General features: G+C 39.9%; 1 protein-coding gene across 2 annotated transcripts in view; it reads right to left on the bottom strand.

Moving 5' to 3' along the window:
• The window catches only part of ABHD5 (abhydrolase domain containing 5, lysophosphatidic acid acyltransferase), a 94370-nt gene that overhangs the window by 38412 nt on the left and 28226 nt on the right, over positions 1-27732 (bottom strand). For both annotated transcript variants that reach the window (XM_053714264.1, XM_053714263.1), the window contains exons 2-3: positions 27180-27265; positions 15038-15410 (exon numbers count right to left, since the gene is read on the bottom strand). In XM_053714264.1, the coding sequence (XP_053570239.1) occupies positions 15038-15410; positions 27180-27265 (459 nt within the window). The remainder of the gene's footprint in view (positions 1-15037; positions 15411-27179; positions 27266-27732) is intronic.

Raw genomic sequence — 27732 nt, forward strand, 5'->3', positions numbered from 1 at the left:
TAACTCTTGGATTCGCACCAATGCAAGTATTTACGCCATATTTTATGGTAAATTTTCCTGGTAACAGGTTTCCTAGCCTGTATTAAGGTATCAATCACTGACTCCGAGAATCCTCGCTTTGATAGAATCAAGCGTTCAATCTCCATGCAGTCAGCCTCAGAGAAATTAGATTTGGATGTTTGAAAGGACCCTGAACCAGAAGGTCCTGTCTCAGAAGCAGAGACCATGGTGGACAGGACGACATGTCCACTAGATCTGCATACCAGGTCCTGCGTGGCCATGCAGGCGCTATTAGAATCACCGATGCTCTCTCCTGTTTGATCCTGGCAATCAGTCGAGGAAGCATCGGGAATGGTGGAAACACATAAGCCATGTTGAAGACCCAAGGTGCTGTCAGAGCATCTATCAGAACCGCTCCCGGGTCCCTGGATCTGGATCCGTAACAAGGACGCTTGGCGTTCTGGCGAGACGCCATGAGATACAGATCTGGTTTGCCCCAACGCAGAAGCAGTTGGGCAAATACCTCCGGGTGAAGTTCCCACTCCCCCGGATAAAAAGTCTGGCGACTTAGGAAATCCGCCTCCCAGTTCTCCACGCCTGGGATGTGGATCGCTGACAGGTGGCAAGAGTGAGACTCTGCCCAGCGAATTATCTTTGAGACTTCCATCATCGCTAGGGAACTCCTTGTCCCTCCCTGATGGTTGATGTAAGCCACAGTCGTGATGTTGTCCGACTGAAACCTGATGAACCTCAGAGTTGCTAACTGAGGCCAAGCCAGAAGGGCATTGAGAACTGCTCTTAATTCCAGAATGTTTATTGGAAGGAGACTCTCCTCCTGAGTCCATGATCCCTGAGCCTTCAGGGAATTCCAGACAGCGCCCCAACCTAGCAGGCTGGCGTCTGTTGTTACAATCGTCCAATCTGGCCTGCTGAAGGGCATCCCCCTGGACAGATGTGGCCGAGAAAGCCACCATAGAAGAGAATCTCTGGTCTCTTGATCCAGATTCAGCATAGGGGACAAATCTGAGTAATCCCCATTCCACTGACTTAGCATGCACAATTGTAGTGGTCTGAGATGCAGGCGTGCAAAAGGTACTATGTCCATTGCCGCTACCATTAAGCCGATTACCTCCATGAATTGAGCCACTGACGGGTGTTGAATGGAATGAAGGACACGGCAAGCATTTAGAAGTTTTGTTAACCTGTCCTCTGTCAGGTAAATTTTCATTTCTACAGAATCTATAAGAGTCCCCAAGAAGGGAACTCTTGTGAGTGGCAATAGAGAACTCTTTTCTACGTTCACCTTCCACCCATGCGACCTTAGAAATGCCAGAACCAACTCTGTATGAGACTTGGCAGTCTGGAAACTTGACGCTTGTATCAGAATGTCGTCTAGGTACGGAGCTACCGAAATTCCTTGCGGTCTTAGTACCGCCAGAAGAGAGCCCAGAACCTTTGTAAAGATTCTTGGAGCCGTAGCTAACCCGAAGGGAAGAGCTACAAACTGGTAATGCCTGTTTAGGAAGGCAAACCTTAGGTACCGATAATGATCCTTGTGAATCGGTATGTGAAGATAGGCATCCTTTAAATCCACTGTGGTCATGTACTGACCCTTTTGGATCATAGGTAAGATTGTCCGAATAGTTTCCATTTTGAACGATGGAACTCTTAGGAATTTGTTTAGGATTTTTAAGTCCAAGATTGGTCTGAAGGTTCCCTCTTTTTTGGGAACCACAAACAGATTTGAGTAAAACCCTTGTCCGTGTTCCGACCGCGGAACTGGGTGGATCACTCCCATTAGTAAAAGGTCTTGTACACAGCGTAGAAACGCCTCCTTCTTTATCTGGTTTGCTGACAACCTTGAAAGATGAAATCTCCCTTTTGGAGGAGAAGCTTTGAAGTCCAGAAGATATCCCTGAGATATGATCTCTAACGCCCAGGGATCCTGGACATCTCTTGCCCAAGCCTGGGCGAAGAGAGAAAGTCTGTCCCCCACTAGATCCATTTCCGGATCGGGGGCCCTCACTTCATGCTGTCTTAGAGGCAGCAGCAGGCTTTCTGGCCTGCTTGCCCTTGTTCCAGGACTGGTTAGGTTTCCAGCCCTGTCTGTAGCGAGCAACAGTTCCTTCCTGTTTTGGAGCGGAGGAAGTTGATGCTGCTCCTGCCTTGAAGTTACGAAAGGCACGAAAATTAGACTGTCTAGCCCTTGGTTTGGCTCTGTCTTGAGGCAGGGCATGGCCCTTACCTCCAGTAATGTCAGCGATAATTTCTTTCAAACCGGGCCAGAATAATGTCTGCCCTTTGAAAGGTATGTTAAGCAGTTTAGATTTAGAAGTCACATCAACTGACCAGGATTTAAGCCACAGCGCTCTGCGCGCTTGAATGGCGAATCCGGAGTTCTTAGCCGTAAGTTTAGTTAAGTGTACTACGGCATCAGAAATAAATTAATTAGCTAGCTTAAGGACTCTAAGCTTGTCTGTAATCTCATCCAATGTAGCTGAGCTAATGGTCTCTTCCAGAGACTCAAACCAGAATGCCGCCGCAGCCGTGACAGGCGCAATGCATGCAAGGGGTTGTAAAATAAAACCTTGTTGAACAAACATTTTCTTAAGGTAACCCTCTAACTTTTTATCCATTGGATCTGAAAAAGCACAGCTATCCTCCACCGGGATAGTGGTGCGCTTAGCCAGAGTAGAAACTGCTCCCTCCACCTTAGGGACCGTCTGCCATAAGTCCCGTGTGGTGGCGTCTATTGGAAACATTTTTCTAAATATAGGAGGGGGTGAAAAAGGCACACCGGGTCTATCCCACTCCTTGTTAACAATTTCTGTAAGCCTTTTAGGTATAGGAAAAAAGTCAGTACACGTCGGTACCGCAAAATATTTATCCAGCCTACATATTTTCTCTGGAATTGCAACCGTGTTACAATCATTCAGAGCCGCTAATACCTCCCCTAGCAATACACGGAGGTTCTCAAGCTTAAATTTAAAATTTGAAATGTCTGAATCCAGTTTACTTGGATCAGATCCGTCACCCACAGAATGAAGCTCTCCGTCCTCATGTTCTGCAAATTGTGACGCAGTATCAGACATGGCTCTATTATTATCAGCGCACTCTGTTCTAACCCCAGAGTGGTCGCGTTTACCCCTAAATTCTGGCAATTTAGATAATACTTCAGTCATAACATTAGCCATGTCTTGCAAAGTGATTTGTATGGGCCGCCCTGATGTACTTGGCGCCACAATATCACGCACCTCCTGAGCGGGAGACGAAGGTACTGACACGTGAGGAGAGTTAGTCGGCATAACTTCCCCCTCGTTGTCTGGTGAAAATTTTCTTTACATGTACAGATTGGCTTTTATTTAAAGTAGCATCAATGCAATTAGTACACACATTTCTATTGGGCTCCACATTGGCCTTTAAACATATAGCACAAAGAGATTCCTCTGTGTCAGACATGTTTAAACAAACTAGCAATGAAACTAGCAAGCTTGGAAAATACTTTTCAAATAACTTTACAAGCAATACAAAAAAACGTTACTGTGCCTTTAAGAAGCACAAAGAAACTGTCACAGTTGAAATAACAATGAACCAAATTAGTTATAGCAACCAAATTTTCACAGTAAATGCATTAAGTTAGCAAAGGATTGCATCCACCAGCAAATGGATGATTAACCCCTTAGTACCCAAAAACGGATAACAAATTAATATAAACGTTTTTATCACAGTCAAAAGCACAGTCTCACAGGTCTGCTGTGAGTGATTACCTCCCTCAAAACTACTTTTGGAGACCCCTGGGCTCTGTAGAGACGTCCTGGATCATGGAGGAAGAAATAGGAAGACTGTGACTGAATTTTTACTGCGCAATAAAGCGCCAAAATAGGCCCCTCCCACTCATATTACAACAGTGGGGAAGCTCAGTAAACTGATTTTATTCATAAACAAACGACAGCCATGTGGAAAAATAATGCCCAAAAAGTTTTATCACCAAGTACCTCAGAGAAAAACGATTAACATGCCAGTAAACGTTTTAAAAATAAAATTATGAAATGTTATTAATAAGCCTGCTGCTAGTCGCTTTCACTGCAGTGGGGGCTCAAATATAAGTTAAATGTATACAGTATTTTCTTAGTGAAGTTCCATTCCCCAGAAATACCTCAGTGTAAACATACATACATATCAGCCTGATACCAGTCACTACTACTGCATTTAAGGCTGCACTTACATTACATCGGTATTAGCAGTATTTTCTCAGTCAATTCCATTCCTTAGAAAATAATATACTGCAACATACCTCCTTGCAGGTGAACCCTGCCCGCTGTCCCCTGTTCTGAAGTTACCTCACTCCTCAGAATGGCTGAGAACAGCAAATGGATCTTAGTTACGACCGCTAAGATCATACACAAACTCAGGTAGATTCTTCTTCTAATGCTGCCTGAGAAAAAACAACACACTCCGGTGCTGTTTAAAATAAACTTTTGATTGAAGAAATAAAAACTAGTTTTAATAACCACAGTCCTCTCACACATCCTATCTATTAGTTAGGTGCAAGAGAATGACTGGGTATGACGTAGAGGGGAGGAGCTATATAGCAGCTCTGCTTGGGTGATCCTCTTGCACTTCCTGTTAGGGAGGAGATATAATCCCATAAGTAATGGATGACCCGTGGACTGACTACACTTAACAGGAGAAAAAAAAGTGTAAATGATTTCTATTAACTTTATTTGTGCAGGGTCCAATACAAGGGGGCTGGTGTCTACAGGAAGGCATATATAGCTTGATATATCTTCTAGAGCACTGGTTTTCAAATCTGTCCTCAAGCCTCCCTAACAGGCCAGATTTGCAGGATTACGTTGGGTGAGAGCAGGGTAATGACCATGTTTACTAGTCAGGCCAGATTTTCAGGACATCTGAACTGGAGCACAGGTAAAGGTTTGAAAACCAGTGTTCTAGAGCAACTTGAGCTGGCTTTCTCTAGTATTAACTGAACAGTAACAAAGTCAGCTTCTTGCCCATGCTGAGAAGACAGAATGCAACTTAAAGGGACAGTCAAGTCGAAAAAAACCTTTTTTTTCAAATATGACATGTAATTTTAAACAACTTTCCAATTTACTTTTATCAACAATTTTGCTTTGTTCTCTTGGTATTCTAGTTGAAAGCAAACCTAGGAAGGCACATATGATAATTTCTAAGCCCTTGAAGGCCGCCTCTATTTTATTTACTTTTCACAGCAGGGGAGAGCAAGCTCATGTCAGCTATATAGATAGCATTGTGATCACGCCCGTGGCTAGTGGCAGACACTGCACTAATTGGCTAAAATGCAAGTCAATAGATAACAACTAAAAGTCATGTGATTAGGGGTGGTCAGAAGATGCTTAGATACAAGTTAGTCACAGAAGTAAAAAGTGTATTAATATAACTGTTGGTTTTGCAAAACTGGAGAATGGGTAATAAAGGGATTATCTATCTTTTTAAACAACAAGAATTCTGGTCTTGACTGTCCTTTTAAGGTCTCAACATAGCAGCTCCTTTATTTCACTATAGGCAGTGGCAACACTGAATGTCCAAGTGCTCATTTTGCAAGAATACAAGTTGTTGTTTAACCCTTTTACTGCTAAGCCAATTTTGAGCTTTTTGCTAACTAAATGTAAACCCTTCAGTGAGTGACCCACAAATATGATATATTGTTTTTTTTTTCTTTCAAAAGGCCCAGCAGATTCATAATATGCTATTACTATATTTATAATTAATGGCATGTAAGATAGTTGTGGCAAAAACTATTTTAAAAAAAATTGCATAGATTTTAGTAAATATCGAAAATAACCCTGTGACTACTGCTGTTATTGTGATTACCTTATACAATTCTCATCAAGGGTAGCCGCATGTGAAATAGGGACCCATACAAGCTTTTGAGGAGGGGGGGGTTATCATATAGATTAAAAAAGGCTCCACTATGCCGAACAGAAATAAAAGCACTTTTTTTCTTGCAATGTGTTCACTGTTACAACAGCGACCACCTGACTATACAGACACATTTCATATATGCTTTTGAGAGGGACTTGTCTACTAGAAAATAAAAACTTTATTAGGGGTCTCTAGACAAAACAATTTTTTTTTGTGCATGTGTGAGAATGCCTCGTCATGAGCATTGAAAGTGTTAAACCAATCTCTTTTTAGCTTTACTTTGATTTAAAGCTTTTTTTTATTAAAGGAGAATAGTTTCATACCACTTTATTTACTATGCACTGGAAATGATACACTGCATTCAAAACAGCTGCACTTCAAAATATGCATTGTTTTGTAGTCCCTGTGCACATGCATTGAAAAGCTTCTTAACTGTTAAATTACAGCAAATCTAATAAAACAAAATAAGTGCATTGCAATCTTTATTTTTATTTTGCACAATTAAAACATTTTATGGAGAATGACAATTTGGGTTCAATGCCCCTTTAAACTGAAACTAGAGGGAAATTAAATTACATACTAAAGGTTTAGAGACTGTAAAGTTAAAAATTATTTTTTTTCGTATTCAGAGCTTCCAATTTAAAAAAATAAAAAAGATATATTACAATTTACTACAGTTATCAAAATGTGTTTTGTTCTTTTGGTATTCATTGTTGAAGAGTAATTCCAGAACAAACTAGCAGGAATGATTTTACCCGTTGTCTGCAAGACACAGGATTAAAATAATTGATGTGCATCACATCACTTGTGGCAGTAATTTAACTCCTTGACTGCCAGCAGAGCTTTGACCCTAACATTGTAAATAACTTTGCAATCAGTCTTTTTATACTTACACTTACCAAGCCTCAGTACCACGTGTAACAGTGTAAAAGTGGCGGCAAGGTGGAAGTTACATAAGACTGTGCCACTAATGCACACCTGAAGCCCCAACCAAAGTTCAGGGCCAGAGTATTTTACCAAGGCCTAGTTTTAAGAAGATATGTGCAATATTTGTTATTTGAATATTCTTTTGTCAAAATGAATCCCGCCCATGACTATGGATGCACCGGGTAGCGGCATACTGCTATTTTCAGTGCCGGATATATTACTAATAAAGTGCAACAAACAAAGATCAGGATTGGTGCTTGATAAATAAATGCCGAATATTGCACATACCTAGTTTCAAGGTGCCATGGCACGAGATTTGAAGAGCACTACACAAGCATCTTTAGACTTTATACAAAATAGTCTGCACAGAGTAAAAAATAGGACTGATAAGTAATCTAGCACACAGTTTGCAGCAAAAAAATAATTTCAAGGCGATTACCTTTCCAACAGTGGGTCTTGGGGGTCTGTAGCTGCTTAGATGCCGGAGATACAGGCTTCTAAGCAGCATGCCCCCTCCTCCTATACTTAACATTGTTAAGTATAAATAAAGTTGAGCGTTGACATCACGTAATTGCGCGTGACATCACCGTGCATCACGTGAAGCCCCGGCGATGCCTGTCACTCTACAGGCACGATCGCCGGGGTAGCAGCAGTAAGGAGCCGCCAGATCTCCCTCAAGGTGGGAGAATGCTCATGACGGCTCTGAGCCGTCATTAGCACCAGAGTGAGAAACTGTTTGACGGCTCAGAGCCGTCATTAGCACTCAAAGGGTTAAAAGATAAGATAATCCCTTTATTACCCATCCCCCAGTTTTGTATAACCAACACAGTTATAATACATGTTTTACCTCTGATTACCTTGTATCTAAGCTTCTGCTGACTGCCCCCTTATTTCTTTTATTTTGACAGACTTGCATTTTAGCCAATCAGTGCTCACTCCTAGGTCACTTCACGTGCATGAGCTCAATGTTCTCTATATGAAACACATGAACTAATGCCCTCTAGTGGTCAAAATGCATTCAGATTAGAGGCAGTCTTCAGGGTCAAAGAAATTAGCAGATGAACCTCCTAAATTTAGCTTTTAACTAAGAATACCAAGAGAACAAAGCAAAATTGGTGATAAAAGTAAATTGGGAAGTTGTTTAAAATTGCATTCCCTATTTAAATCCTAAAATTTTTTTTTGGACTTGACTGTCCCTTTAACTGCGGGGGAAAAAAATCACAATGCATAAAGCATGTAATTTTAAGACTATTGACTCTAGACTACTGTGTGTTTAACCCGGCAAAGGTGCTAAAGGGACATGAAACTCTTATAATAATTTCAGGATTCAGATAGAACATTCAATTGTAATCAATTTCCACCTTACTTTTATTCCTTTATACCCTTTGCTGAAGGAGCAGCAATGCACTACTAAGAGCTAGGTGAACACATCTAGTCAGCCAATCTCACGAGACAAATGTGTGCAGGCAACAATCGCCAGCTAGCTCCCACTAGTGTAAGTAAGATATGTTCATTTTCTTTTCCAACAATTTATACCATAAGAACAAAAACACATTTGGAAATATGTGAATTTAAAAAAAAAAAAAAAGTCTCTTAAAACTAAATGCTCTGACTCATGCAAGTTTAGTTTCGACTTCCCTATCCCTTTAAACACAAAGTAAAAATACAGTTTGAGATCCACGGAGCACTGCTGGTCCAGATCGGAAAACGCCACTGACCAATCAGCAGATCTAGTTCCACATAGGAGTTGTGTGACTCAGTGGAGTTTTCCCACTTAGGACACAAAGAGCACTGCTGGCCTAAGCTGTATTTCTACTTTGCATTTAAACCCCTTTGCAGGGTTAAACACCCAGTAGTCTAAGGTTAATAGTCTTAAAATGACATGCCCTCTCTCTCTGCTTCACTAACCCCTGCCTTAACACCTCTCTTTAACCAGTCTCTCACCGCTGGCACATTTTCTGATATATTCAAGTATGCTTAAAGGGACACTGAACCCATTTTTTTTCTTTCATGATTCAGATAGAGCATGCATTTTTAAGCAACTTTCTAATTTACTCCTATAATCACTTTTATTGGTGGATGAATTTATCCACCAATCAGCAAGGACAATCCAGGTTGTTCACCAAAAATGGGCCGGCATCTAAACTTACATTCTTGCATTTCAAATAAAGATACCAAGAGAATGAAGAACATTTGATAATAGGAGTAAATTAGAAAGTTGCTTAAAATGTCATGCTCTATTTGAATCTCAAAAGAAAAAATTTGGGTTCCGTGTCCCTTTAAATCACGCCAATCCTAAACAAGCCCTTGCATGACCCCTCCACCACTTCTAACTCTCAGCCGGTCTCCTTACTTCCCCCTTTGCTTCCAAATTATTGGAATGACTGGTCTATAGTCAATCCCAACTATATTTTCTCTCTCATCTCCAAATATTCCCCGAACTGTCCTTTTCAAACCTTTGACCTACGTCTCTCTCCTCCTATTATCTCTACGTCGCTCTCCCGCCTCCAAGACGTCTCACATGCTGCTCCTGTCCTCTAGAACTCTCTACCACTCCATAAGACTGTCTCCAACCTTGTATAGCTTCATCCAAACCAAAATACATGAACTGCCTGACTCACTGCTGCAACTACAATCCATGTGACAAGCTACCCCAAACCTTGTGTCTCTGCACCCTCAACTTGTAGACTATAAGCTCTTCGGAGCAGGGCCCTCATTCTCCTGTAGTAGATTTGTTTAGTCAGTTATGACTTGTATCTGACCACAAATCCTTATTCTAAACACCTATCTCTGTACCCAGCACTATAAAAATAAATGATAATAAAAATAATGTGGATTAGAGTATGCCTTTTTTTTTTTTTTTTTTTTTTTTTTTGGGGGGGGGGGGGGGGGGGGGAATACAATAATGTCCCTTTAACTGTTTGGCAGGGACACACCCCAAAAAAATATAAATATGGCATCACAAGAACAGCTGTTTGTTTCTTGGCTTTGGTTCAGAGAACAACATGCGATTCCTAGCACCATAAATGTCACATATATGAAGAGTTTCCAGCATTTAATAGGAAACACCATTTCCAGCAATGCCCTGGTGAAATTCTACGGTTACATTTATTTGTTTTTCATTTTTTACTTGGTTAAAGGGATAGTCAACACCAAAAATTTGTTTTCTTGTTTATTAAAGATAGATAATCCCTTTTTAACCTAATCCCCAGTTTTGCATAACCAACACTGTTATATTAATATATTTTTTTACCTCTGTGATTACCTTTTATCTAAGCCTCTGCAGACTGCCTCTTTATCTCAGTTCTTTTGACAGACATTTTAGCCAATCAGTGCTGACTCATAAATAACTGCACAGGAGTTAGAACAATGTTATTTATGACACGCATGACCCAACGCCCTCTAGCTGTGAAAAACAGTCAAAATGCACTGAGATAAGAGGCAGCCTTCAAGGGCTTAAAAATTAGCATATAAGCCTACCTAGGTTTTAGTATTCAACAAAGAATACCTAGAGAACAAAGCATTTTTGATGATAAAAGTAAATTGAAAAGTTGTTTAAAATGACATGCCCTATCTAAATCATGAAAGTTTAATTTTGACTTTACAATGTCTTTAAGAATAGCTAGAGCAAAAGTGCAGTATAGGTATGCTGGGCCAATTTATAAGCTACTCAAGCTGAAATGAGAACTGATCACATTAAAGAGCCAACATAGTGCAACAGTTTAGTAAAAAACTAAATTTATGCTTACCTGATAAATTGATTTCTTCTATGGTAAGACGAGTTCACGGATTCATCCTTTACTTGTGGGATACAGTCCTCCTGCTAACAGGAAGTGGCAAAGAGCACCACAGCAGAGCTGTCTATATAGCTCCTCCCTTAGCTCCACCCCCAGTCATTCGACCGAAGTTACAGGAAGAAAAAGGAGAAACTACAAGGTGCAGAGGTGACTGAAGTTTAAATCCAAAAAATATAATCTGTCTTAAAATGACAGGGCGGGCCGTGGACTCGTCTTACCATAGAAGAAATCAATTTATCAGGTAAGCATAAATTTACTTTTCTTCTATAAAGGTAAGACGAGTCCACGGATTCATCCTTTACTTGTGGGATACAATACCAAAGCTACAGGACACGGATGAACGGGAGGGACAAGACAGATGGTTAAACAGAAGGCACCACTGCTTGAAGAACTTTTCTCCCAAAAATAGCCTCCTTAGAAGCAAAGGTATCAAATTTGTAAAATTTGGAAAAGGTATGAAGCGAAGACCAAGTCGCAGCCTTACAAATCTGTTCAACAGAAGCATCATTTTTAAAAGCACATGTGGAAGCCACCGCTCTAGTAGAGTGAGCTGTAATTCTTTCAGGAGGCTGCTGTCCAGCAATCTTGTATGCCAAACGGATGATGCTTTTCAGCCAAAAGGCAAGAGAGGTAGCCGTAGCTTTTTGACCTCTACGTTTTCCAGAATAGACAACAAACAAAGAAGATGTTTGATGGAAATCTTTGGTCGCTTGTAAGTAAAACTTTAAAGCCCGAACCACGTCCAAATTGCGCAATAGACGCACCTTCTTAGAGGAAGGATTAGGACACAGAGAAGGAACAACAATTTCCTGATTAATATTCTTATTAGTAACAACCTTAGGAAGGAATCCAGGTTTGGTACGCAAAACCACCTTATCAGCATGGAAAACAAGATAAGGCGAGTCGCATTGCAATGCAGATAGTTCAGAAACTCTTCGAGCCGAAGAGATAGCAACTAAAAACAGAACTTTCCAAGATAAAAGCTTAATATCTATGGAATGCATAGGTTCAAACGGAACCCCTTGAAGAACTTTAAGAACTAAATTCAAACTCCATGGCGGAGCAAGAAGTTTAAACACAGGCTTGATTCTAACTAAAGCCTGACAGAACGACTGAACGTCTGGAACATCTGCCAGACATTTGTGCAGTAGAATTGATAAAGCAGATATCTGTCCCTTTAAGGAACTAGCTGATAGCCCCTTCTCCAATCCTCCTTGGAGAAAGGACAAAATCCTAGGAATCCTGATCTTACTCCATGAGTAGCCTTTGGATTCGCACCAATAAAGATATTTAGGCCATATCTTATGATAAATTTTCCTGGTGATAGGCTTTCGAGCCTGAATCAAGGTATCTATGACCGACTCCGTGAAACCCGGCTTGGATAAGATCAAGCATTCAATCTCAAAGCAGTCAGCCGCAGAGAAACTAGATTTGGATGCTGGAACGGACCTTGAATCAGAAGGTCCTGTCTCAGTGGCAGAGTCCATGGTGGAAGAGATGACATGTCCACCAGGTCTGCATACCAAGTCCTGCGTGGCTACGCAGGTGCTATCAAAATCACTGAAGCTCTCTCCTGTTTGATTCTGGCAATCAAACGAGGAAGGAGAAGAAATGGTGGAAACACATAAGCCAGGTTGAACGACCAGGGTACTGCTAGAGCATCTATCAGTACTGCCTGAGGATCCCTTGACCTGGACCCGTAACGAGGAAGTTTGGTGTTCTGACGAGACGCCATCAGATCCAATTCTGGTGTGCCCCATTGCTGAATCAATTGTGCAAACACCTCCGGATGGAGTTCCCACTCCCCTGGATGCAAAGTCTGACGACTTAGAAAATCCGCTTCCCAGTTCTCCACCCCTGGGATATAGATTGCTGATAGATGGCAAGAGTGAGTCTCTGCCCATCAAATTATTTTGGTAACCTCTATCATCGCTAGAGAACTCTTTGTTCCCCCCTGATGATTGATATATGCTACAGTCGTGATATTGTCCGACTGGAATCTTATGAATCTGGCCGACGCCAGCTGAGGCCACGCCTGAAGCGCTTTGAATATCGCTCTCAGTTCTAGAATATTTATCGGGAGGAGAGCCTCCTCCTGAGTGCACAAACCCTTAGCTTTCAGGGAATTCCAGACTGCACCCCAGCCCAGTAGGCTGGCGTCCATCATCACTATGACCCATGCTGGCCTGCGGAAACATATTCCCTTGGACAGATGATCCTGTGACAACCACCAAATAAGAGAGTCTCTGGTCTCTTGGTCCACATTTATCTGAGGAGATAAATCTGCATAATCCCCATTCCATTATTTGAGCATGCATAGTTGCAGTGGTCTGAGATGTAAGCGAGCAAACAAACTATGTCCATTGCCGCTACCAAAGCCGATTACCTCCATACACTGAGCAACTGACGGACGAGGAATGGAATGAAGAGCTCGGCAGATGGATACAATTTTTGATTTCCTGACCTCCTTCAGAAAAATTCTCATGTCCACCGAATCTATAAGAGTTCCCAGGAATGGAACTCTTGTGAGAGGGATAAGTGAACTCTTTTTTACGTTCACCTTCCACCCGTGAGATCTTAGAAAAGCCAACACGATGTCCGTGTGAGACTTGGCTATCCACAGCCTTACAGAACCGCACCAGAGCGGTTATAACTAGCCATGTGGGTTCTGAGACCCAAAAGTTAAGCCATGTGTGCCCTTAATAAAGCTGCCCAAAACGTTATTGCCCACAAAAACGTTAAAGCACTCTCCAGTCAAAAAACGTTTGCTCCCCAACATTTACAATTCAGTGTCAACCATATTTGTAATTGGCCCCATATGCAAGCTAAGAAATGCCCTTCTTTTAGCTCTAGGATTACTGCTTACCCTCCTGGGTATAATGTCAGCCTTTCTGAAATACAGTCTCCAGAAAAATATGACTGAACATACCTCATTGCTGCATAGCATGAAACCGTTCCTCACACTGAAGTTTCCTGTACTCCTCAGCCTCTGTGGGAACAGCAATGGATCTTAGTTACAAATGCTAAGATCATCATCCTCCAGGCAGCAGTCTTCATCCACCTGCTCCCTGAGAGTAAATAGTACACACCGGTACCATTTAAAATAAACTCTTGCTTGAAGAAATTAAAAACTAATATTTTATCACCTCTTTCACTTTACCCTTCCTAGTACTTAGAGTAGGCAAAGAGAATGACTGGGGGGTGGAGCTATAGAGACAGCTCTGCTATGGTGCTCTTTGCCACTTCCTGTTAGCAGGACGACTATATCCCACAAGTAAAAGGATGAATCCGTGGACTCGTCTTACCTTTATAGAAGAAAACTGCTCGATAAAACCAGCTCTAAGGCAGCAATGTCTTGCGGTTTATTAGCCCAACATGGCCGGTGAGCCAATCAGCAGTAGGAAATGTGTGCATTGCCGCCAGTAACCAGAAAGGTATAGCCTCACCACTGCGTTTAACCCCTTTGTAGGAGCTAAACACAATTATAGATGAGCAATACTGCAACAAAATGCTCTAAAGCAGAATATTTACTATTGTACTATTTTGTCTTTTTATGTGACCATTCAGTGAAACGTTATACAAACACTTAAATCTCTGATCATTTCCTTCACAGGGCACATTGTAGTCTATGCGTAACAGTGGCAAACATTACTGCTTATCTAAGAACTGAATTGTTGCTCTTTGGCCATTTGAACAGTTGGATTACGCTAGAATAGTATGACAATTTTATCACAAACAGAGCCATAATGATAAAGTGCACTGTAGGGCGTGGTTGGTTAGTAGTGTTAATCCAACGAACTGATAAAAACTGATAAAAAAAAACCATTTACAAGAAACAAACACTTTCACTGCAGAAGTATTGATGAGATACAAAATAAATTTAGATACTTTAAAGGAACATTGTACACTAGATTTTTCTTTGAATAAATGTTTTGTAGATGATCCATTTATATAGCCATTTTGGTAGTTCTATATAATTAATAAATATATATATATATATATATATAAAAAAGGTATAGTTTTGTTTATTTTTTTTTTAAATAACATTGTGCTGATTTGCAGGCTCCTAACCAAGCCCCAGAGTGCCAGATGTATATGCGCATTTACAGACTCCGGCAGGCTGTTTGTTATCTGTCTTTTCATATGCAGGTGGGGAGTGTCTGCTCTGTTTGTTTACCCAGCCCCTTTCAGTGGGTGTCCCAGCCTAACCTCATCAACAATGCTAAACAGGGAGCTTCAAGTAAATTTTCTAAAAAGGTTTTATACTGGATTTTTATATCCGTATCTGTTCATATTCTTCTTTACAGTAAATGTCTATTGCATGCAGTTATATGAAAATTTGTGTATACTGTACCTTTAAATAACCAGACTATAGAGAAAACACATCTCATGGACTTATTCTTGCTTACCTTGAAGGGTATTTAAGGGAGTATGCAGAAGCCAAAAAAGCACCAAGATTATGTCCAAGTAAAATCATCTTTTCAAGACCTATAGTCATTCTCCACTCTTCTATTGACTGCACAAACTGCTCTTCTGCTCTTTCTGCATCACCTTCAAAATGTGGTCTGCTGCTCCGTCCAAATCCCAAGATATCAAAAGCATACACAGTCCGGTCTTGGCAAAGATCATCAAAATTAAGTACCCAGAGTCCAACTCCACCACCAAAGCCATGCAGCAGGACTAGAGGAGTTTTGTTTGGCAGAGTCTGTGTAAATGCTAATGTCCATATCTTGTTTCCACCAGATATCAAGACGTGTTCCTTGCTATAGGAGCTTTTAATACCTGCACAAATAAAGAAATTGCATAATTATCAACATTTTGCATAGTCCACACTTTCAAACATGTACAATAATTAAATACTATAAAGCAGATCAAATGTGAAAAAAGTACACACACAAAAACAAAAAAAAAACACCTCATGATTCACATGTTGAAAAATATCTAGATACACCCAGGAGTAGAAATTCACTACTGGAAGCTAGCTAGTGATTGGTAGGTACACACACGCCTCTATTTTTTGGCTCACCAAATGTGTTTGAGCATATTATTTCTTATATATAACTAGACACAATAGTACATTTTCTTTTAGCAGAGAGGGAGAAAAAAAAATTAGTAGGTTACTAGTCCAATCAATCTTAATTCCCTTTAGAGAGAAATGCCAACATGTCTTACTATTTGTCCAGGGTTCTTCAAACTTTTTCACCCCAAGACCCAGTGCCATGATACCACATACCTTCACGGCACTATTTTTATGTTTGGTTTGAACATTTCTGAAGTAATATACAAGATAGCTGCAATGTTTGGCAAAGTGACTAAAATGTGTGCGCACTTTATTCCTGATTGTAGTTAAACTTTAAAGTGTTGTAAAAGGTAATAACACACACACTGTCACAGCACACACACATTCATACAACAAAAACCACACACTAGTCGCAACACAGTAAACATGGTGTTGCGACCCAGTAATGGGTCCCGACCAGTGGTTTGAAGTACCGTGAAGTCTATGCTTTTATAAACACTCCAACCTATCCTAGTCTGACTCCTAAATATTGTACAGCCGGCTCTTAAGCTTACTGTGAAGTTTAAAAAAAAATACACACATATCCTACACTTTTGGGAGCTATCTGCTGACTGGTGCCTGCATTTGTCTCTTGTGATTGGTTAACTAGATGCGTTCAGCTAGCTGCAAGTAGTGCAATGCTGTTCCTTCAGTAAAGGATAACAAGAAAATGGAGCAAATTTGATCAAAGAAATAAAATTGGTAAGTTGATTAAAATTGTATGCTCTATCCAAATCACACAAAAAAATGTTTGGAGTTTCCTGTCCCTTTAAATGGAAATAATTGAGAAACTACGAATATATCTTTATTTGGACCCGTGTATGTTTAAAAAAGGGACAGTGATAGTAAATATTAAATACACAACAGTCCATGAGAAGTGTTTTTACAGTATACATCTTCACTTTTTGCCAAATTTTTATATTTAAGCTTGCTATTATTATTGATAGGATATAATTTCATATGTGTAAGTTGGGGTGAGTAGTGATTATTCACAGATGTAGATCAAATCAATTGGATTGAGAGTGTTTCATCAGACCTGGGAGTTTGGATGATCATGCCTATCAGAGGGTGTGTTGTATGTGCTAACTTGAAATTGGGGAACCACGCAGGTGTTTGTTGTTTTTGTCATTACTTCTCAGATGTATGTGTGCTACATTTATAGGAAGTGTGTAATTGAACCTTTATTAACCTGAGGAACATGACACTGTTTTTAATATTGTTTTGCTGTTGGTATCAGTCTGCAAGATGACTGGAAGGTTCCAGCTTGTGGCTATAATACGTAAAAGGTGCTTCAGATACGTGAATGCATCCACTTTTGGATTATTGAAAAGTTTTATTAAGACTGTACCAGGCTTTGTGGCTCCCGTGTTTCAAGATCGCTCTACAAGGAGCTGCTTAGGTGAATGATCTATGCGTGAGCATTTAATTGCATTTGATATATTGATGAGCTACCATTTCAGATCTCTGTAGGTGATCTATCCTGTCATGAGATGCAGGACACAGCATAGACGGTACAACGCTATTTTATTGCAGACCATAGAAGTATACAGCTTGCACAACACTTTAACTTTGTAACTGTGACACAGTCTATAATGGCTATAAGCCATGACCCCATCCGGTGACGTCACACTACCACTCATCACATCTTCCCCCTTTTCAAAAGGACAAAGAATAAATTATTTATTTTTTTAACAACAACTAACAAGGTATACAAGAAACATACAAAAATAGTTTTGTTTAGTGTACAACAAATAAGTTCTAAAAGAATATATGTATGAACAACAAGAAATACAATCCTGACTTGGACATCGGGGTAGACTACCCTAGTCCACAGTGACCATGGGATTATTCTGCCCACTTCTGGTCACTGCGCTAACTCGTGCTAATCCCGATAGCGGGCTGGAAGTTTCAACACTCTTCCACTTGTTATTTTACATGAACTGTCCTTTGATACAGAAGGTGATTGAGAGTCTACTGGAAGTAAAGAAGTATCCCTGCTGTGATCTTGCTGAGCGGGAAGGAACCCCTCTTAAAACAGGGGATCCCACTGGCTGTGGCTCTGAGGCATCCAGTCCCAATCTCTCAGGTACTGGCTGAAGGTGTCTTCTATTTTTAACGTGTGACTGTCCCTCCATCAGTAAGGACTACATAAGACCTTGGTTCTGGAGAGTGTCCAATTACTGTAGCAGGCGTCTTCCATTTCTTCTCATCATCCAGTTTAACTCCGACACTTTGTCCCACATTCAGCTCCTGCAAAGGCCTCAGAGAGTGTTTTCTGTTGAAGAATCAGTAACCCCTTTTCGCCTCTTCATCCCTCCTAAGGACCTCGTTAGCTGGAAGACATCCACAGAGGGTAAAGTGGTGCGAATCTGACGTCCTAACATCAGTTGTGCCAGGCTAAAACCCGTGGCTTGGATGGGAGTCGACCTAGGCCAAGAGAGCTAGGTACAGCTCAGATTGCTTCAAAATGAACTTTGTTGTTTGAACTGCCCTTTAAGCCATTCTATTGGCCTGCGGGTAATGTGGACCTGACGTAGAATGGACAACATCATATTCACTGCAAAAAGACCTGAACTCCATGGAGGCAAACTGCATTCCGTTATTGCTCACTAACTCCATTGGTATGCCCCACTGAACAAGCTCTTGAGACGAGTGATAACGGCTTGACTGGTGATCTCATTCAAGGGTGAAATCTCCAAATACCTGGAATAGCAGTCAATCACGACTAGGTACTTCTTCCCATGCAGTTTGCAAAAAAATCTGCAGCTATTATCTGCCATGGGCCTGCAGGCAGTGGGGTAGAAATCAAGGGCTCCTTTGTCTGAGTAGGCCGGAGTTCCCGGCAAAAGGCACATTTTGAGAAGTGGCTTGCCATGTCAGAAATTATCCCAGGCCACCATACCGCCGTAGCTGCCCTTACTCTGCACTTTGTAATGCCCAAGTAGCCTTCATAAATCCAGCTCAACATCTCCTGCCGCATGCCAACAGGAATGACAATGCAGTCTTGGAACAGCACTAAACCATCAAGCTCCGTGAGCTGTGATCTCTGACTGGTAAGAACTTAAAGACATCCAGGCTGCCTGGCTCTCGGGCAAACCTTCTTTTATGAAATTAATAACTTTGTGAAGGTCTGTATCTAAACGTGTCTCTTATTTGCTCTAGCTTTCCTGATGAAATGGATTTCAATGCCAGAACTGAATCCACATACACTTTCACATCTGATTCCGTTGAAGATTTTTCAGCAGCAGCCAGCGGGAGCCAGGAAAGTGCATCTGCCACTACCAGTTGTTTCCCTGACACATGAACTGCCTGAACGTTGAACCTGAGCAGCCTCATCAGAAGTCTCTGGCATCTTAGGGGTGTTTTGTCAATATCATAGGAGTTGATAAGAGGGACTAGCGGTTTATGGTCAGTCTCCAGACTAAATTTCTCTAAACCCACTAGGTAATGCTGGAAGCACTCACAGGCCAAAACTGCAGCCAGGCACTCTCTCAATTTGGTTGTATTTCGACTCCGCAGCCGTCAGTGTACGGGAACAGTAGGCAATGGGCTGTAGTTTGTTCTCATTCAGCTGCAAAAGTGTAGCCCCTAGCCCATAACTGCTCGCATCAGCACTAACCCCAATCTTTTTAGAAGGGTCGTAGAAGTATAACACTGGGGCAGACCCCAGCAAGGACTTGACATGTACAAAAGCTTCTTCCTGTGGAGGACCCCAGACCCAGGCAGTATCTTTCTTCAACAACTCTGAAAGGGTGTAATACTGTGGATAAATCTGGAAGGAATCTGCCCACATAATTAACAAGGCCCGATATTTGTCTCAGCTTGTGTACATCAGAAGGACTTTTCATCTGTTCAATAGCAAGGATTTTATCAGGGTCCGGCTTGATGCCATCTCCACTGATGATATGCCTAAAGTAACATAACTCAGATTTTCTAAAATGACATTTCTCTTTAATTTCAGCCCGGACTCTTTAATGGTCTGCAGCACACAGCTCAATCTCTGATCATGCTCTTCCAATGTAGACCCATACACTAGAATGTCGTCCATGACGACTGCCGTGCCACTGTGGACCTAGGTGGTATCTGCCAGAAGCCGCTGGAAGCATCCAGTGTAGAGAAGAACTTCGCCACAGCCAGTTTCGGAACTATGTCTTCAAGCATCTGCAGCACATCTCTCTCTCTCTCTCTTCACGCCTCATTCCGCCTTTTCAAGTTTACGCAGGTGCGTACCTTCCCATTTTTCTTTGCGATAGGCACAATGGGGGCACACTAGTCAGTTGCATCAAAAACCTCTTCAATAACTCCCATATTCTTCATACGCAGAAGTTCCTTCTCCACTTGAGCGGGAATGGAATTCTACGAGGAGTGGTAATGCTGTATGAGACTGCATCACTTAAGTGATATTCGGACTGGGTTGCAATTCAGTAGGCCCAATTCCCCAAACATGTCTTCCGAAATCTCATTCACTCTGGCGACAAGATCCAAACCACAGGCTGCTTTCCTGCTCAATAAGTTAACACACTGACCTCTAATTACATGTACCCACATGGTGAATTTCCTCTGCTTGTACACACAGCTGGCAATAAATTACCCCGCACATTCGATGCGGCCACCAGGACTATGACATTTTGTTGCAACTTTCACCAGCTGAAGCTGTCGAGGCAGTTTTATGAATGCTGCAAGGGACATAACAGTGATGTCTGCTCCCGTGTCAATCTGGAAAGCAACCTTGGCTCCCATTACAGTAAGGGTAAGCCGCCAGTTTTCATCTGAACCAGATTGTTCAACAACAGAACCTACAAAGGACACTTCTTGGCCCTCCTGGTCACTATCAACCTGCATCTCCGTAAAAGGGACAGTCAATTCCAAAAAAAAAAAAAAAAAAAAAAAACCTTTCATGTTTCAAATAGGGCATGTAATTTTAAACAACTTTCTGTTAGGTGTTGTTTTCAGAGGGGGAGTGTCAGTCAGAGCTTGGCCTGGAGCACACCGTACCAGCTGAAAATGAAGGGGTTATTTGATTAGGATATCCTAGAGAACAGAACTCAGACCACGCAGCAATGAGTCTAAAAACTATTCTCCTTTATTGAAAGATGAAAAGCACTTCTTATAGGCGACAGTTACAGCATACAGGGTTAACATGATGAAACGTTATGACCGCGTCATTTTACACAGTGTTTGTCAGGAAAAATATAAGCCCATTATTATAATTAGGTAAAAGACAGCTTTGAGAAACAATGTTTCTCTAACCATAACAGAAAGGTACATCTAGACCCAAAGCAAGGCCGTGTGGGCATCTTATAGAGATAACAACTTCCAGGCGCATCGCCAAGAACATTTACAAGGCCAACTCAGCTCTACAGAAATACATAACATCTATATCTTTTCCCACTACAGAATAACTGCTAATAAACGTTACTAGACAAGATGGATGCCTTAAGACAAAATGGCAACTAAGAACAAAATGGCGTCAGTAATGCCAACAATTCCTAACACTTTCCAATTTACTTTTATCACCAATTTTGCTTTGTTCTTTTAGTATTCTTAGTTGAAAGCTAAACCTAGGAGGTTCATATGCTAATTTCTTAGATCTTGAAGGCCGCCTCTAATCTAAATGCATTTTGATAGTTTTTCCACCACTAAAGGGCATTAGTTCATGTATTTCATATAGATAACAATGAGCTCATGAACGTGAATTTACCATGGAGACAGCTCTGATTGGCTAAACCGCAAGTCTGTCAAAAGAACTGAAATAAGGGGGCAGACTGCTGAGGCTTAGATACAAGGTAATTACAGAGGTAAAACGTGTAAAATTATAACTGTCTTGGTTATGCAAAACTGGGTAATTGGTAATTAAGGGATTATCTATCTTTTTAAAAAACAAAAATTCTGGTGTTGACTGTCCCTTTAATAATGTATTCAGTTTTACACGCCACTTCAAAATGGCCCATTCTGTTACACTTTCTACATCTTTATCTTTAGCAGGGCATACGACATTCTGATCATGGGTACGATTACACTGCATACAGCGAGTCTGCTGTGCCCATCCGCTTCTGGGCCTGGTGCCCTTGGTCTACCCCTCACACGCTCTCAGACCTCAGATCAGCAATTTACTTTTTCACCAGTTCACTCTGGCAGGCCATCCTAATAGCCCAATCTAACATTAATTCCAGCTTCCAGATATAGCTTCAGTGAGACCACAGCATCTGCAATTCCTATGACTATTCTTTCTCTGATTTGCTCTTCTTTAGCAACACAAAACTCACAGAATTCAGCTAGTTCATACAGGCTGCGCACAAATGACTCAAAGTGACAAAGTGAGCACAGAGTTTATTCATTACTATTTCAAAGTCAAATTCTTCCCCTTCTTGGACAGTAAAGGCATTAAACACTGGCTCTACATCTATCCCCATAGAGTATAAAAGAATTAACTTGTACTTCACCACTCTCCTTATCCAGCTTGGAAGCAATCCTTAAGAGTTGAAACCACTGACACCATGTGGGCCAAGCTGCAGGATGAGAGAAATCAAAAGGCTCAGGTGGGGTAAACTTTGAAATCGTCATTACTCAGGAAACAGAAGCGTAGGCAAGTACTTCTGACACCATGTTATGAGATGCAGGACACAGCATAGAAGGTACAACGCCATTTTATTGCAAAACATAGAAGTATACAGCTTGCACAAGACATCCAACTTAGTAACTGCGACACAGTCTATAGCAGCTATAAGCCACATTTTCGGTTTTCGGCCAAGTGCATCCTGGATTTTCGGGTTCGGTCCAGAATTTCCATTTTGGTGCATTACTAATTATTTCTAGAAGATTAAAATCCTGTATAAATTATATTATCCATCCAGATCAGACAGGCTTTATGACAGGAAGGAATCTGGTCAAGAACCTATGTAAGGTTCAGATAGTGTTAGACTATTTTTGGAACAAAAAGGGTGGATAAAAAAGTCACATGTTAAGTCGGATTTAGCTATTCTTACGGTTGATGCTGAGAAAGCATTTGATTCCATCATCTGGGATCCCCTCTTCTTTTCACTAGAAGGATTTGGCTTAATAACATTTTGTGAGAGAATTATATCGGGCCCCATTTTCAACAATAATAGTTAACGGTGGTCTCACACAGATTTATTTTGAAAAAAGGCACGAGACAGGGATGACAATTGACACCATTAATTGTTTAAATTTGTCTCTGGAGTCACTTGCGATTTATTTGAGACAGACATTAAAAGGAATCAAGATAGGGGACAAAATATGGCATTCTCTCTTTATTCTGATGATCTCCTGCTATTTTTGAGTAAGACAGCAGAATCGATCCCACTGGTCTATCAGATATGTAAAACGTTCAATTCATTTTCTGGCTATAAAATTGAGAAATCTGAGCTACTTTGGTAATACAAACCAGTGCAGGTAACCCCACATCCCAAGGAAACCAACCAGATTAAATACCTAGGTATCAATCTGAGTAATAATCCGGAACAGTGGTATAAATTGAATTTTACAAATTGCATTAATGAATTCCAGACTAACCTCCAAAATTGGGCAAAGCTTCCAATTTCGATTACTGCTCGCGTAATGATGATTAAAGTTATTTTATTCCCTAAGATACTTTATTTTCTGCAAAATTTACCACTTCTGTTGTATATTAAAAAAAAAAATGATATCTGCTTCCTTAACAGGATATTTAGTAAATTTATCTGGCATAACAAAAAAACGTGTATTTCTTTTTTTTCATTAACCTTAGCTAAAACTCATGGGGGCCTGGCATGTCCAAATATTCAATTTTATAATTTGCAACGCTGTCCAAATTTGCGCTAGATTGGATAACGGAAAAAGTTGTTACGTTTTATGATATAGAAGCCAGATTGATTACCCTTTTTGATTTAAAAGCAATTTTACATTGTCCTTTTGCTAGACTCCCTAGTAATATTTCGGCATTGTACTCCTTTAAATATATAATTTATGCATGGCAAAAAATGTGTACGGTAATCCAATTAAGCTATCGTAAAACTTACTTTCTTGTCTGGGCCTTAAAGGGACACTAAACCCATTTTTTTTTTCTTTCATGATTCAGATAGAGCATGCAATGTTATAATTTAGTTCGATTATTTTTTCTTCATTCGCTTGCTATATTTTTTTTTTTAAAAAAGAAGGCATCTAAACAAAGGAGCCAGACAATTTTTGGTTCAGACCATGGACAGCACTTTTTAATTGGTTCTGTCCAATCAGCAAGGACAACCCAGCTTGTTCACCAAAAATGGGCTGGCATCTAAACTTACATTCTTGCTTTTCAAATAAAGATACCAAAAGAATGAAGAAAATGTGATATGAGTAAATTTGAAAGTTGCTGAAAATAGCATGCTCTTATCACATTTTCTTCATTCTCTTGGTATCTTTATTTGAAAAGCAAGAATGTAAGTTTAGATGCCAGCCCATGTTTGGTGAACAAGCTGGGTTGTCCTTGCTGATTGGACAGAACCAATAAAAAGTGCTGTCCATGGTTCTGAACCAAAAATTGTCTGGCTCCTTTGTTTAGATGCCTTCTTTTTAAAAATAAAATATAGCAAGAGAATGAAGAAAAATTAATAATAGAACTAAATTATAACATTGTATGCTCTATCTGAATCATGAAAGAAAAAAAAAATGGGTTTAGTGTCCCTTTAAAGTGAATGTATATTTTGATGCTAAAGTGCCCAGTTTTTAAAAATTCGATTAAAAACAGGGGCACTTTAATTCATCAAAATTTACATTTCACGCAATGTGAAAAAATACTTGCCTTTAAATTGTGACAGCCGCTCCAGCTTCCACCGGTCGTCGCAAATCCTCCAATCACCGCTTCCCCCCCCCCGCCCCCGGAGAATCAGTGTCTGATTCACTGCTGTGATTGGAGGAAGCCAGATTCCTCATTTTAGACCCAGGAAGAAGCTTTGCGAGGGGCGGAGGAAGCTGGAGCGGCTGTTAAGAGTAAAAGGTAACTATTTTTTCACAACACAAGTGAAATGTAAATTTTTATGAATTAAAGTGCCCCAGTTTTTAATTGGATTTTTAAAAACCTGGCTCTTTAGCATCAAAATTTACATTTACTTTAATGGTCCATTCTGAGACAATAAGCTTCTCATTATTAAATCCCTTGAGTGTAGTCTGAACAATGTGTCTTGCTGAAAAATATGTATTTTTAAGTAAAAAAATGTTCATCCGATCGGGATCACAAGTTACCCAGTACTTGTAGCTTAAAAGCACAATAGCATTATACAGACAACACACATTACCTTAGGAATGGTGCTAGCAGGGAGTGCAGCCATGCTGGCTTTGCACAACACACAGCATTTAAAGGGACATGAAACCCAATTTTTTTCTTTTGTGATTTAGAAAGAGCATGTCATTTTAAACAACTTTCTAATTTACTTCTATTATCTAATTTGCTTCATTCTCTTGATATCACTTGCTGAAAAGCATATCTAGATATGCTCAGTAGCTGCTGATTGGTTGCTGCACATAGAGGCCTTGTGTGATTGGCTCACACATGTGCATTGCTATTTCTTCAACAAAGGATATCTAAAGAATTGAGCAAATTAGATAATAGAAGTAAATTGGAAAGTTGTTTAAAATTGCATGCCCTATCTGAATCATGAAAGTTTAATTTTGACTAGACTGTCCCTTTAAAGGCTTCAACTGATCAGGTATTGCTTTGCTACATAATAACTGTGTTGTTCACATGTGATAAAACAAAAGACCAATGGGAAACTTCTAACAGATTTTCTCTGTGCCACTCTGCCATATATGTCACCATTACAGAATACAAGGGAAGGGCTAACACAAGAGCAGTTTTTCCCTTCAAGCCTATCGGACTTAGCAGCATCTTTAAAAGTTACTGTTGACTTTTCTCACCAATTTATTTTGGTGAAAGCCCTACACCATTACTTCATATACTTTCCATTTATTTTTTTAAATAGACATAATTGTTCTTAAAGTTTTACAAGACTGTTACTTTATTAGAATTTAACCTCTTACTTGTTTAGAAAGTTACTGTCTTCAAGGTATTATTGATTGGATATGCTATAACACAGGGCACTCACTTATCAACCCTCTGAGCAAGAGAGTTAAAGGGAGAGTGTCCTGTAAAATGTTCTCACCTTTAAAGGGACAGTCAAGTCCAAAAAAAACCGTTCATGATTTAAATAGGGCATGCAATTTTAAACAACTTCCCAATTTACTTTTATCACCAATTTTGCTTTGTTCTCTTGGTATTCTTAGTTGAAAGCTAAACCTAGAAGGCTCATATGCTAATTTCTTAGAACTTGAAGACTGCCTCTAATCTGAATACATTTTGACCACTAGAGGGCATTAGTTCACATGTTTCATATAGATAAAATTGGGCTCATGCACGTAAAGTGACCTAGGAGTGAGCACTGATTGGCTAAACTGCATGTCTGTCAATAGAACTGAAATAAGGGGGCAGTTAGCAGAGGCTTAGATACAAGGTAATTACAGAGGTAAAACGTGTATTATTATAACTGTGTTGGATATGCAAAACTGGGGAATGGGTAATAAAGGGATTATCTTTCTTTTTAAACAACAAAAATTCTGGTGTTGACTGTCCCTTTAAGGTTTTCCAAATGATCCATTGTACCTGTTGCAGTGTACTACATTGTTTACAAAGAGCTCATGTGTCTTCATATTATTGTTTGAAATAGTTGCTTTTGCCTGCGACCTATACTGACATTTTTAATACTGAACTTAAGAATACAGGATTCTACAGGATTTGGTGGGAGAAAGCAGTACTAAAATGTTTGTTTTCAATTGTTATTTCAGAGAGAAAGTCTATGTGTTTATATAGCAAGATAAAATAATGTGACCTGTTCTTCCTCCAAGCTCAGCACACTTTAATGGGTTGCTGTTTCCAAGAGGAAACTAGACAAAAATAAACCATACATTTTAAACTCTGCAACTGGTAACAAATCATTGAAAACACATTAAGGGAAAACCTATTTTACAATACACATTTAATAACACTGATCACTACATACATCTAAACATTAAAAAAACAAACACACACAGATACGGCTACTAAAACAACGTTAAGCCATTTACTTGATTTTCTAGCTAACTCCCAAGTCTACCATATAGTTGTTTAGAGCTACTATAAAATGCTATTAGAACTACACTTATAAACTGAAAAGTTTATTATTACAATATTGTTTTGTTTTTTAAACAGCACACCACACTTAACAGAAGATCACTGCTGTCCAATTGAGTATTATTAATTACATATTAAAGGGTTTGACAAATCTGTCTAATATTTAGGAGCCCATAAGAATATTTAGATGCCATACATAAGTTTACGAGTCAGACGAGGGTATTTGTTTATAGATATATGGAGAATAACCCAAAACGTTAGGAGACAGTGGCTCACAGGTTTATTAAGTCCTTTCAATTACAGGTATATCAGCAATACAGAAAAAAAATGGTTTCCCTTTAACAGTACCTACAATTAAGTATCTTCTCTTCAGCTTCTTTGAGATGTGGCACAGATGTAGGACACCAAGCAGGAAGCCAATTGGAAAACCACCCTGACCTATAATAAAAATAAACCACATTACTACTTTTAAAAAAATAAATAAAAAAAAATGTAAGTTTTCAGAAACTACTGGATATATTAAGATACAGTATTTAAAACTAACAATTGTTATACACAGGACTAACCAAGAGGCATAGTGTGTGAGAGATTTATGGGAGTGTCTACATCAAAACAGGAAAGAGACACCACTGACTTCCACCCTGGACAGAGGAGAATGCCAACATTTAAAGGGACATCTATTGAAAACATGACAACCTCTAATGAATTAGCGTGTGCAACCTTAGAACTAATGAAGCGCCAAACTATGTGTCTAACCCCAGAGGTTAAAATGAAACACAGTTGAAACCTAAATTATGCAAAAATGATATCTATGCTCTAGATTGAATAAGAGCATGGACGATTTGCAAAAAAATAAAGTCCATTTGACTGAGGTACAGCTTTTCTTAATGTGACATAATGTAAAT

This window comes from Bombina bombina, chromosome 5 (genome assembly GCF_027579735.1).
Source record: "Bombina bombina isolate aBomBom1 chromosome 5, aBomBom1.pri, whole genome shotgun sequence".
In the NCBI taxonomy this organism is placed as follows: domain Eukaryota; kingdom Metazoa; phylum Chordata; class Amphibia; order Anura; family Bombinatoridae; genus Bombina; species Bombina bombina.